Source organism: Scatophagus argus, chromosome 5 (assembly GCF_020382885.2).
Source record: "Scatophagus argus isolate fScaArg1 chromosome 5, fScaArg1.pri, whole genome shotgun sequence".
In the NCBI taxonomy this organism is placed as follows: Eukaryota; Metazoa; Chordata; class Actinopteri; family Scatophagidae; genus Scatophagus; species Scatophagus argus.
Window position 1 is genome coordinate 12,112,723 of NC_058497.1, and position 12,008 is coordinate 12,124,730.

General features: G+C 39.5%; 1 protein-coding gene across 5 annotated transcripts in view; it reads left to right on the forward strand.

Moving 5' to 3' along the window:
- Positions 1–12,008, forward strand: part of LOC124059064 (cytoplasmic dynein 2 heavy chain 1) — a 105,958-nt gene that overhangs the window by 9,060 nt on the left and 84,890 nt on the right. For all 5 annotated transcript variants that reach the window (XR_006843361.1, XM_046388809.1, XM_046388807.1 and 2 more), the window contains 16 exons: positions 658–785; positions 1,841–1,956; positions 2,671–2,798; positions 3,101–3,250; positions 3,417–3,622; positions 3,953–4,108; positions 4,228–4,342; positions 4,593–4,763; positions 5,511–5,669; positions 7,218–7,286; positions 7,509–7,663; positions 9,012–9,144; positions 9,247–9,364; positions 9,523–9,635; positions 9,876–9,989; positions 10,163–10,313. Coding sequence is in view for 4 of the 5 variants with exons in the window: in XM_046388809.1 (XP_046244765.1) it covers positions 658–785; positions 1,841–1,956; positions 2,671–2,798; positions 3,101–3,250; positions 3,417–3,622; positions 3,953–4,108; positions 4,228–4,342; positions 4,593–4,763; positions 5,511–5,669; positions 7,218–7,286; positions 7,509–7,663; positions 9,012–9,144; positions 9,247–9,364; positions 9,523–9,635; positions 9,876–9,989; positions 10,163–10,313 (2,182 nt within the window). In the remaining variant the exon portion in view is untranslated. The remainder of the gene's footprint in view (positions 1–657; positions 786–1,840; positions 1,957–2,670; positions 2,799–3,100; positions 3,251–3,416; positions 3,623–3,952; positions 4,109–4,227; positions 4,343–4,592; positions 4,764–5,510; positions 5,670–7,217; positions 7,287–7,508; positions 7,664–9,011; positions 9,145–9,246; positions 9,365–9,522; positions 9,636–9,875; positions 9,990–10,162; positions 10,314–12,008) is intronic.

Below are 12,008 nucleotides of genomic sequence, written 5' to 3' on the forward strand. Positions count from 1 at the left end.
CAATGATTGTGACAAGTCAGACATCCTGTAAAAAAAAGATGTTGTAAGATGTGTAATGTACAGAGAAACGTAGTGAAGATTTTTATTTGTAGGGTAATTATCACAATACAAAATGAAACTAGTGCATCGCGTTCTGTGGCAAGCTTGCTGCTTATGCGAAGAGATTTGGGCCTGGCCTCAAAGGTCAAATTTGAAATTACCCATTAACTGTAGAATGCAAATTTAAAGTAGTTTCTTCTGGTCCTTCGGCCTTGTTCTTTTATGGCACTTAGTACGGCTCCACTATGATGCTGTGTTGCAACGTTGTTGTATTTTACACAAATGTATCCTTTTCTTCGAAAGTGTACAATTTGAATAAGTCATGCTTCTGTATTTGCTAACTGTAGCCATTTTTATTTTCATTGTCAGCGTTTCCCCCTTTTTACTAACCTAACAAAACTTTGAACATACTTTTTTCCCCTCGGTCTGCTGCTGTGCTTATCTAAAGTGGAGGGGAAATCCCTCACCACCAGACTTCTCTTTTTAAATCCTTCTTTACTTCTGTTTTTATTTAGTCATCTATTTCTTTTTGTAACATGCAACTTCTGCCACCTTTCACACACACATTTAAAATTATAATAGGAGTACTGTTATTCTGTGTGTGTTTGTCTGTTGTAGGAGTGGGTGGTGTTGGGCCAGGTTGATTTAGAAAAATTAGTGGAGAAGCATCTGAACTCTGCGCAAGACTGGGAGAGAAACTTCAAGGCCCTGAAAGCCAGAGGGAAGGAGTCAGAACGTCTGCCTGGGTATGTGTTACACATAATGAACACAATATAATAAAACTCAAAAACAATGTTTTGAATGTGTGGTGTGTTTATAAAATACTTATTTATTGCAAATCAGTGGGAAAAAAACAGCACCTGCACGTTAGCATGAACGCTTTATAAAGCCTGGTCACATGTTGTTATCACCACAAGCCTGGACTGCTGATGCTAGTATGGCATGGTTTGTCCTGTTGTAGGACTGAAAACCAGATGTCAAACCACAGCCATGAAAAACAGACAAAAAAAACAAGCTCATTGATCACTTCCAGTTATTATCTTGGTACCTCCCCACTTTTTTTAGCTTTTTACATCAGTAAGACTCAGATTAGCTAACAAGAAACTCTGAGTTCATCATAAGCCACTGGTTTCTGAGACTTGGTTCAGTTCTTAAGGTGCGTGGGTACATGTTAATTGCACACTGATCCTCTCCTCCCTCTGTCAGTCAGGAGAATGTAGACTGTACCTTGGCCAGCTGTGAGCCAGTAAAAGTCACTATGTGTGTTTATTACTGAACAGTAAACTCATCTTTATTCATGTTCTTGTGGTTCCAGCTTTATTTTATGTAGAGTTTTTTTTTGTATTTAAAGCTACTCAGTATTATTATTGATGCATTTCAATCTACACACCTAACCTGAAATTACACTAAATACTATATTATTCATGGCATCCTCCCATATTTCCATACAACAACAAGTCCTTTGCAGTATGGCTGCACCTGACGGGAGAGGCGAAAAACATCCTGCTTTTGCAGTCTCGTGTTCTACCTGAGAGACCTGAATCTGAAAATTCTTTGTTCAGCAATTAAGCAATTCAGACAAGAGCCAATTCTTGTCTTTAGTTCTTTATGATGAATCAGTTTTAGAAGGAATCTTCTTCAGCCGGTTGTAACTGACAGGAAACTGAATTTCCTCTGGCAGGATTAAATTTACTTCTCTGATTCAGCTGTTATGATGAAAGGTCACATGTTCATTGATACTACAAATACAGGAAATTTGCACATTTGTCAAGCACTGATCCACTCTTTCCTTATTTGTCAGTCAGGAGAAAGTAGACTGCATTACAGTCAACTGTGAGCCAGTAAAAGCCATCATTGATGACCTCATCCAGCGACTTTTTGACATGCTGCTCTTATCACTCAGGAAGTCCATACAAGGTAAAGGCAGACAACTTCATTGTCTCTGTTTTATATATATATATATATATATATATATATACACACATGTATAAGAGTCTATACGTCTGTCTATGCCTGTATATGCTGTCTGAATTTCCACTGTGTTTTCTGACCTTGACAGCATTAAAATTGCAGATCTGAATGAAGTTGTCACTAGTCATAAGCCACATCCTTCCCTATTGCCTTGTCTTTATCTGTTCTTGTTTACTTCATTTTTGTTTTTCATTCTCTTAGCCCACAGTGGTGCAGTGGTTAGCACTGTCGCCTCATAGCAAGAAGGTTCTGGGTTTGAGTCCTGGTCTGGGCCCTTCTGTGTGGAGTTTGCATGTTCTCCCTGAGCCTGCGTGGGTTCCCTCTGGGTACTCCGGCTTCTCCCCCACAATCCCAAAAACATGCACATTAGGTTAACTTGCTCCTCTACATTATCCCTAGGTGTGAGTGTGTGTGATTGTCTTTGTGTGTTGACCCTGCGATTGACTGAGTGACCAGTCCAGGGTGAACCCCGCCTCTTGCCCGTAGTCAGCTGGGATATGCTCTGGTGCCGCCACCCCCCAAGATAAGCAGATAAACAGATAGGCATTACAGAAAATGGATGAGGTTCTCTTGGCCCAGTGATATTCCCTTGGCACTTACTTTCTGTCTGCTTTTTGGTTTACCTTACTTTCTGTGTATCTTGTTTTCTCTTGCTTGCAGGCCACACACAAGCCATAGACAGTTTTGTTTCAGAGTCAGTGGAGTCTTTGTCCACTCGTCCAGAGAGCATGGAGGAGATTGGTGCAGCCCGTGGCAAATATAGCCAGATACTAGCTCGCAAACCTGAAGTAAGACAAAACACACTTCTACATTACAGATAGGAACTTGAGAAATAACATCAAAGAAATTTAAAACAATGTCTTTAACACTGTTGCTTTTATTTATGGCTTTTCATCGATTCCATATCAGTATATAAATTCTCTCAGCTGCTACAGTCAGTAATGAGATGCATGGATGTGTGTGTGGGCATTTATGCTGTATGTCTGTATGATACATTTTAAGAGTGTTTTGTGTTTCTTTATGGGATGTGCCAATCATTTGACGTGACATGTAAAATAGCAAAGTAACTTTACTTTATCCATGAGTATAGATCCTACCGCAGTTCCAGTGTGCCGAGGAGAAGAACCGCTTGCTGCGGGCGGTGGCTGGGGCTGGGCTGGACTCACTGTCTTCACTGAGGGCCAAGTGGGAAAAACTAGAGCTTGTCATGGAGAGCCATCAGCTCATGATCAAAGAACAGGTGACATAAACACATAAACTCACAAACTCTGCTACATCTTTACTTTAACCCTTTTTAATCCTTCTAACTCTCATTTCACTTGTCCATTTACCCAAACTTCTCTTTTTTTCTGTCCTTGACTGTGTTTTTGTGATGCTTCATCTCCCTTCTGCTGTTCTTCCATAAGGTGGAGGTGATGCGAAGTAATGCTGCTGGTCATATTAAGGCCTACAAGGCAGATCTGGAGCGGTTTAAGGCCCGCTGGGACCAGCTGAAGCCTAAAGATGATGTGCTTGAGATTAGCGATCATGCTGCCCTTCTTGCATGCCTCCAGACCATCAGGGACAAACAGCAAGAGTTCCAGGAGCTAGAACTTGTGCGCATTAAACTCCTGTAAGTTCTTTTTCAATTTGTTGAATTTATGGTTTTTCTTTATTGAGAGAGTCAGGACAACTGAGAAGGATGTTCAGTGTCTTCTTCTTCTTAGAAAATGCTGTGCTTTGATAATTTCATTTACACTACAGTTCAGGGCATGTGCAAAGCAGTTGTTCCAGACTAGAATTTCTGTTAAAAACCTGCCTGTGGAGTCGTGCGTTTGAAGTACCTGACCAAACTGTAGTGCCTTTACAGGTGGTCTCCACTCTAAAGAAATAAAAAGTATGCATCTCTTTCTTTTATTGCACCTAACTGTTGGGTGAAGTCTGACTCTGCTCCTCTCCCCAGAGAGGACTGCACCTGTTTTGACCTGGACGCTCCAGATTTCTCTCTGGCAGAAGAGACAAAAAGAGACATGGAGGAGTATAGCCAGATTTGGGGCCTTTATGAGGAGTGGCAACAAGGCTTCATGGAAAAAGCCCAAGAGGACTGGATCACATTCAGGTAAGAGGGTTATGTTTGGGCATGCTGTTGATGGATCTCAGTTTTTTAATTTGGAAGTTTTTTTGTCACTGCTTTGTGTTCAAGTGTGTGTTTACATGTATCTTTTTATCGTTTTACAGGAGTAAGATATATGTGTTTGAGGAGTTTCTGTTTACGTGGCAGGACAGGCTCAGGAAGCTAGAGCAGCCGTCTGCCATGTCTGTTAAACTACAAGGAGAAGTGGACAAATACAAGGTAGACCATAGTCAAGTTGATGGAATGACATATCATTGTCAAGTTCATTAGAAACTACAGTGTTGAAATGTTCGTCTTCATGTGCATGTTCCAATTCAATAAGACAGCATTACTGTTGGAAAAACAGAAGTACTATAGGTCATTGGTGGTGGTTAAAGCATTATCAAGAACTGAATGTATTGTACTGTATTTATGTATCTGTGTATTTATTTGTGCTTTTACTTTCACATCTGTTCATCTGCATGTCTAGAACATGGTCCCAGTGCTGAAGTACGTGCGCGGGGAGCACCTGTCCCAGGACCATTGGTTAGACATGTTCCGTTTGTTGGGCCTTCCAAGAGGGACAACTTTAGAGAGGCTCACCTTTAATGACCTCCTCGGGGTGGCAGCTACAATCATAGAAAAGGCCTTAGAGCTCAAGGTATGTTCACACAGGCACATGTTTAAACATGTTTAAATAATGAGGGGAAGCACACACTTTTAAGGGAACACACAACTCAGTATGGTTACCAACATTACCACAGTAAGTGACTTGGGAAACTAAGGGGCAGCATGGAGAAAGAAATTTCACATGTACTGAGACAGAAAAGCTCATTCACATACAAAAAGCTATTTAGATTTGCAGGCAAATTCAATACAATATACTATATGATACAATATACTGTATGATAAAGATTTTGGTGAAATATAAACATTTTTGGGGTTGAATAAATTATTAAGACAGTCAGTTTTTTACTCATCTTACAAACATCAGTCAGAAAGCACTACTTCTGAAAACTGAAATCTTGGATAATACTTTTGCATCAGTTTGGGAGAGATTGCAGGCTGCGGAGAGTTTAGATACTGCTTTTAAAAATATACTTTTCAATATAAACTTTTTTCTGATGTGTTTAGGCCTTTATGACAGATAGTTTAACTGATCTGCTGTGTTCTTTTTTTCTTATGTAAATGATTCAGAGTATAAGCTAACAGTTTGTATATTGAGATAATTTTAGTAAAGCTAATCATACAGTAAAGTTTCATATCAGCACATGCCAAGTGTTTCTCGCTCATCTTAGGTTTTTAGGTGTGTCAATGACATTATATGTCTAAACAAACCACAGATAACGTCTTCATCTTCATTTGTAGGTGGATAATGATCTGTGTATGTGTGTGTGTTTGCAATTAGGACCTGAACAGTCGAGCTCAGGCAGAAGTGACAATCAGAGAAGCGCTGAGGGAGTTGGATTTGTGGGGAGCTGCAGCTACATTCACCCTCACTGAGTATACAGACAGCAGAAGGTGCACTCTGACCCTCATCAAGGACTGGAAGGATATCATCAACCAGGTAGACACACAGGCAAACAAACAATTGACTGAAAATAGACACAAAACCCACCCGTGATGCATAGTGTCACACTAAGAGGGTTAGTCTTTGGCAGTCGCTAAACTTCAATCTGTAAAATCAAATATGGTTTATTGTAACTGGTTACAATCTTAGAAAACACATGTGTATGCCCAGTAACTGTTCTCAGCCTAACTTTTCACGCCTGTGACCAAGGGATTACTCAACGACTCAAGATCTGAGTAACTGCCACACATTGTTTTTCATCTTTTTACACTAAGCATTGGTTTTTCAAAATTTTATTTTCTCAAGACTTTTTCTTTATTACTGAACCTGGGATGGCCCCTGGACACACATTCTACACCGAAACAGTCAATTAGAAAGAGCTGTAAAGTCAAATGCAGACCCAGAAAGACTAATTTGATTTTAGAATGAATATTGAATATATATATAATATTTAAGAATGTGTTTGACTTTGATTTACAAGAGATATATATATTATTATGCAGTTTAACACTGAAGTTAAAAATGGGGTCTCAATATATGCACAATGTTTTGCACACACAAATAACTCGAAAGTGATTTGTGTTTTTAGCACTGTGACAGAGGATACATCTGGTCATACCACTGAGTCATACTGTAACTTTCAAAATAGTTTTACTGATGAGGTGCATACAGCAGCGGCCTCCATGTAGTTTCTGAGAAACTTTTAGTTCAGCTGATGGTACAGAGATGACTTTTCACGCTGTTATTGATGATGTTCTGTTGGCATCTGACATTAGACGTAGGACCCTGTGAGGTTTTTTTTTTGTTTTTTTTTGTTTACAATGCCTGCCTTTGAGTTTCAAAATTAATTTTAAAATGCTACTGAACAATTGTAAAGTAAATATGTGTCTAGTCCCTGACTTCACTTTTATATTTTCTACTCCTTCCTAAACAGGTGTAGAAAAGGGGTAGTGTAAAAAAGATAATGATACGGAGTGATGACATCCTGATGACCATGAAATTTCTCTAAGGGATACTTCTGTTATGTTTTCTTATATATTTAGATTTACCTCCTGTCTTACACCTTTCTGCCTCTGATAAATGTGAGCTAAAACGTTAAGCTTTAAATTAACATAATGGTGTTTAATTGGATGGTATACAAATATGAGGTCTTGCTTATAAAAACATGCTGTAATTGTTTGGAAAGGCTCCTTCAGCTGTTTCAGCTGCTCCTCTTTCACTATTTTTACATTGCTGGAATTTCTCCTGGCCCTGCGATTGACTGGCGACCAGTCCAGGGTGTACCCTGCCTCTCGCCCGTAGTCAGCTGGGATAGGCTCCAGCCCCCCCCGCGACCCTGACGGATAAGCGGTATAGAAAATGGATGGATGGATGGATGGAATTTCTCCTTGTTTCATTATTTTTGAGCTAACATTTTCTATAACTCCCACTGCCACTTCGTAGATGGACCTGGAAAACACATAAACATTGTCAGGAAAACACAGGCATATCTGAAATCTTTAGCATTAGCAAACGCTGCTTTATCACCACTCTGTGCCCATCCAGGTGGGAGATAACCGCTGTCTGCTGCAGTCTCTGAAAGACTCTCCCTACTACCGCAGCTTCCATGACAAGGTCAGGTCAAAGGCAACAGTGTGTTCATGAATCTCTAAGTGGTCCATTTTTATTTTTGGGAAAACCTCCTGTTTATTAATGCTACTACATGTGTTAACATAATTGCATTAATTGCTGTAGTTTTGTATTGATATAAGGTTTTTGCCATTGGTGGTTCCGTGCTGTATATCAGGGTCTATAAATCTTTAATGAAGCACTAACTAATATTTTGTGTTTATCCAGGTCAGTCTGTGGGAAGTTCGTCTGTCAGACTTAGATGATTACCTGCTGAATCTGAATGCCATCCAGAGGCGTTGGGTTTATCTGGAGCCTATTTTCGGACGAGGGGCGTTACCCAGAGAAGAGGCCCGCTTTAAACGGGTTGATGAAGACTTTAGGTACTGCGTGTGTGTGTGTGTGTGTGTGTGCGTGAGGCAGAGAGAGACACATCACATTTAGAGTGGGCATTTTAAGTATTTTAAGCATTACTATTGAATAACCAAGCACAAAGATAAAAATATGGTCCAAAATGAACAAGGCCAAGTGAAAATGTGGGTAAAGTTTAGAGTTAGCGACACATATTAAACACCACTGTGGTGCCTAGTTGTCATGGTGCTTTTCCTATCCATCTTGTCCCCTCTCCTGTTTGTTGTTTGCCATGCTGGTAACTTGTAGGCCGACACCAACAGCTCCCAGAGGCCTTCCTCTTAATAGGAGCATATTTCCTGTCACCATTATAGTGATTAGCTGTCTGATCTTCCCTGATGGCATCACAGTTCTGCATACTAACACTGCTAGCAAATGAGATGATGAGAAACTGCTTTTTATCTGTCTCTGCTGTGTTCTCTTTGTGCTTAATGCACAAATTGTTAATCATCAAACTAGCTGTTATGAATCATAACCAAAGACTATGAACCCACTAACAGAAACAAAGCACAAAAGATACATGCACAAATTACAAGAGAAGGGAATTAGCGGATGCTTCAGAAGGTAAGCCAAAAAGAGAACAAGAACATTAGGCTGGCCTGATGTGTATTCCGCTATACTTGACTCTCGTACGATCTGGCTAAGAGTGGAAGAATGAATTGATCAGGCGATTAGTTGCAGCTGTGCAGTGAGTTGGCGGGAAGAAAGTAGGACAATGTGACCTACATCTGCTCCAGCACACACAAGTACAGAAACGTACAGAGGGGACTTACACGGATGAAACAAACACATGAGGAAAGGGGAAAACACCTGACAACACAAGGAAACACAGGGAAAACACTACCAAACCCTGACAATTGTTCTGTGATAAGCAAGTTTAACATTATGTAGCTTGCACTGCATACATTATTAAATACTCCCAAAACTACTGTCACCATTCTGCCTGTAACATTAGATTAACTGATGTCTAGATAAAAAATCTGAATGTTAACTAGCGCAGATCTATAATTTGCTAGACTAGCTTTTCTTTTATAATGTAAATTGGTTGTCAGCTAGAGTAATGCAGGTAAAATATAATTCTGTTGAATTTTAATGAGAAATAGCCAGAGCATATCTTCCTATATCCTTTATGATGATAATTTATTTTCTTATTGCATAGCACACGTGTTGATCGAGTAATATTTTTCAAATGCATAGTGGCTGATATTCAGTATAACACTAGGATGTCTTTCTGGGAGAAATGTCACAAATAGAACAATTTACAGTAAGTGTGTGTTTTATGCACATTCATTAACAAAACTTTCTCCTTATGTGTGACAGGTCTATAATGTCAGACATTCAGAGAGACAACAGAGTCGTTTCGCTGAGCTCAAGGGCAGGCATCAGAAACTCACTGGTCACCATACTTGATCAACTGCAGCGCTGCCAAAAGTCGCTCAATGAATTCCTGGAGGTACTCACAAGTTCATTTCTGTGTACAAAGAGTACATATATTTGACATACCTTTTAAGCATCACTACTTTTATGTGCGTGTGTGTGGTTGTGGATGTCATAGGAGAAGCGCTCTGCCTTCCCACGGTTTTATTTCATAGGAGATGATGATCTGTTAGAGATTCTTGGACAGGCAACCAACCCAACTGTCATCCAGTCACACCTCAAGAAACTCTTTGGAGGTCAGAAACCTCTGCTTTGCTCTATTCTGTTTTCTTATGCTGTGCTTTTTTATGTTAACTTTTTCCTTGTCTCATCTCTCTCTCTCTCTTGTATTCTTTGTATTGTAACATATTCTGCTGGACAGTGACGGTAATCTGTGTGTGTATTATCTGTGCAGGAATCCACAGTGTTGTGTTTGATGAGCAGTGCCAGCACATCATCGCCATGTGTTCTTTGGAAGGGGAGATAGTACCACTCAGAAACCTCATACGCATCTCCAGCCTTGTGGAGGTAAAGCTGTTGTGAGGGGTTTTGTGTCAATTTTCCTGTGGTATGTTTTGTGTTGGATGTATGGAAATGTGAGTCGGAATGGACACTTGCACAAGGTACAAGCTTTACATGTATTTATTTGTTTTTGTTTATTTAAATTAGTTTGCCTTAATTTCTGAATAAGGGGTTGATATGTATATTATATTATCAAAGAGTTTTAGTCACTGTTTTTGTTTGTGTTCATGTTTTCCATCTTCCTAGGTATGGCTAAGTGAACTGTCTGTGGAAATGAAGGAGACACTGAAGCACCTGCTATATGAATGTGTCTCAGCAGGGAAGAAAGGGGAGGTGGATCCCTCACGTTACCCATCACAGGTACATGTGCATTTTTTATAACCCATTTGTATTTGATACTATATACACCTATATAGTATCAAATACAAACATTGGCTGTTCAAGTTGAGTTATGCCAGGACGTGAAACAACACAGTTTTCCAGTAAAAAAAACATGATTGCTTTGAAGTGTCTGAAGTTTTATTTTGGTGCAGATTCTGTGTCTGGCCGAGCAAATCCAGTTTACTGAAGATGTGGAAAGAGCGCTAAGAGAGCAAAATTTGCAGCAGCTGGAGTTGGAACTCAGTGCCAAATTAGAGCATTACACTACAGTGGATACCAGCTCTGACGATCAGGCTAACACAGGTAGGTCTGTCAGTGTTTACATGTATGCATTGGTGATAACGTGTATCCTTTCAGATTATGTTAATTGACTTTGTACATTACCACGCCAAACCTAAAATGTTGCTTGACGTTAAGTCTAAGCACTTCCAAATAATTGTTAATTGCTAACATGTTAGCAATAGCAACTTCATAATAATAAGCGCAGCTTTAAAGTTGCACATGCCTGTGGACTAACACACATTTAATCCATGTTAAATAACAATAGGCAAATGACGATAGGCATTGCATGAGGAGAATTGTGCCTTTGTGTGGGTTGTGTAGGTTCTGTCTCTGTTTTTTATTTGTCGTTTTTTTGTAGTGCATAAAAAAAACACTCTTACGTCATCCTTAAATTTATTCAGCCATATACTTAATCTTGTTGTGCTGGTAATGACAAACAGTAACAGGAGAAAACAGCTTCTAATTTCAGACTAATCTAAACCCAGACAGAAGAAGCTGAGAGAAGCATTACTATACCCATGTGATGTTTTTTGTCAAGAGGTCATTAAATGTTTAGACGTATTTCCTGCATGGTAAACAGTGTTCGGATTCTCCTTTACCCATATTTATTTCTCCAATAGTTTAATTTTTTCTCCTGCTTCTTTTGGTTGCTCGTCACAATCCCGATAATATTAACCTCCCCAAATTGAATCGCCATCGTCATTATAAACCATTTCCACATGGCATTTGCCTTTTGTTTCACTAACAGACTTTCTGTTAATGACTGAACTTTGATCAAAATCGTGGGCTGTTGCTTGGGAATGCGAGATTAATGCCTAATGACTGCTCTCGTGTGTGCAGATGGGCCTTCCCTCTTGAAAGCTGTAGATGCAGTCACTTTCAGGCTTATTTAAGGATTTGTGAAAGATATATGCTACATTGTTGGCAAATTCCAAATTTCTGTCTGATGTGAAAATATGTCCATGAAAGTAAGGCTTCTTTCACTTGTGCAAAAAATTAGTTAGGCCAGTTTTTTTTCAAGCCTTTTTCACGTAATTGCAGAAACCCAGATATTCCAGCACAGCACTGACTGTGATGGAGGGTATTATGTCTGCAAATAATGTAGTTCATTTTGTGACTGTTTTGCATTCGAAACCACCCACACCTGAAATAGCACTTGTTTCCATGATAACATCTCATTAAATTACTGGCTTCTTTAAAACAACCATTCACTCTGAAGAGGTTTCAGAGTGGCAGCACTGATTAAAGCAGCTGAAGTAATGGCAAGAAGGATAATCTAATTACCTGGTCTACATTAGCAGCCCATAAAAACTGGTGAGGAGTGAGAGCGATCTCCCCTTTGGCATAGAGACTGATGGTGTACCTTTAGCATTAGTATTTTTTTGTTCTTCTATGGCAGTAATGACACTGCTTCTAAACTGCCGCAAGTGCACATTTCTGCATTATGTGCAGTTATTTATTACAGTTAAGCCAATATTTGTTATGGATATCAACTTTCCAGTGTATCACTGTAGCTTTGTTCATGTCTTACAAGGTTTCCCTTTCAAAACTGTTGCTTAAAAAGTGTCCCTGAGATGTTAGTGTTGTTTACAAAGTGAGTGGTCCCATTCATTCTTTCCATCAACTGATACAGCTCTGCATTTTCACCTTTTACCTTAAAAGCTGCTGTTTTGTGGTTAACATAAAACCTATGTCAAGATCCTTTTTCTGATCAAA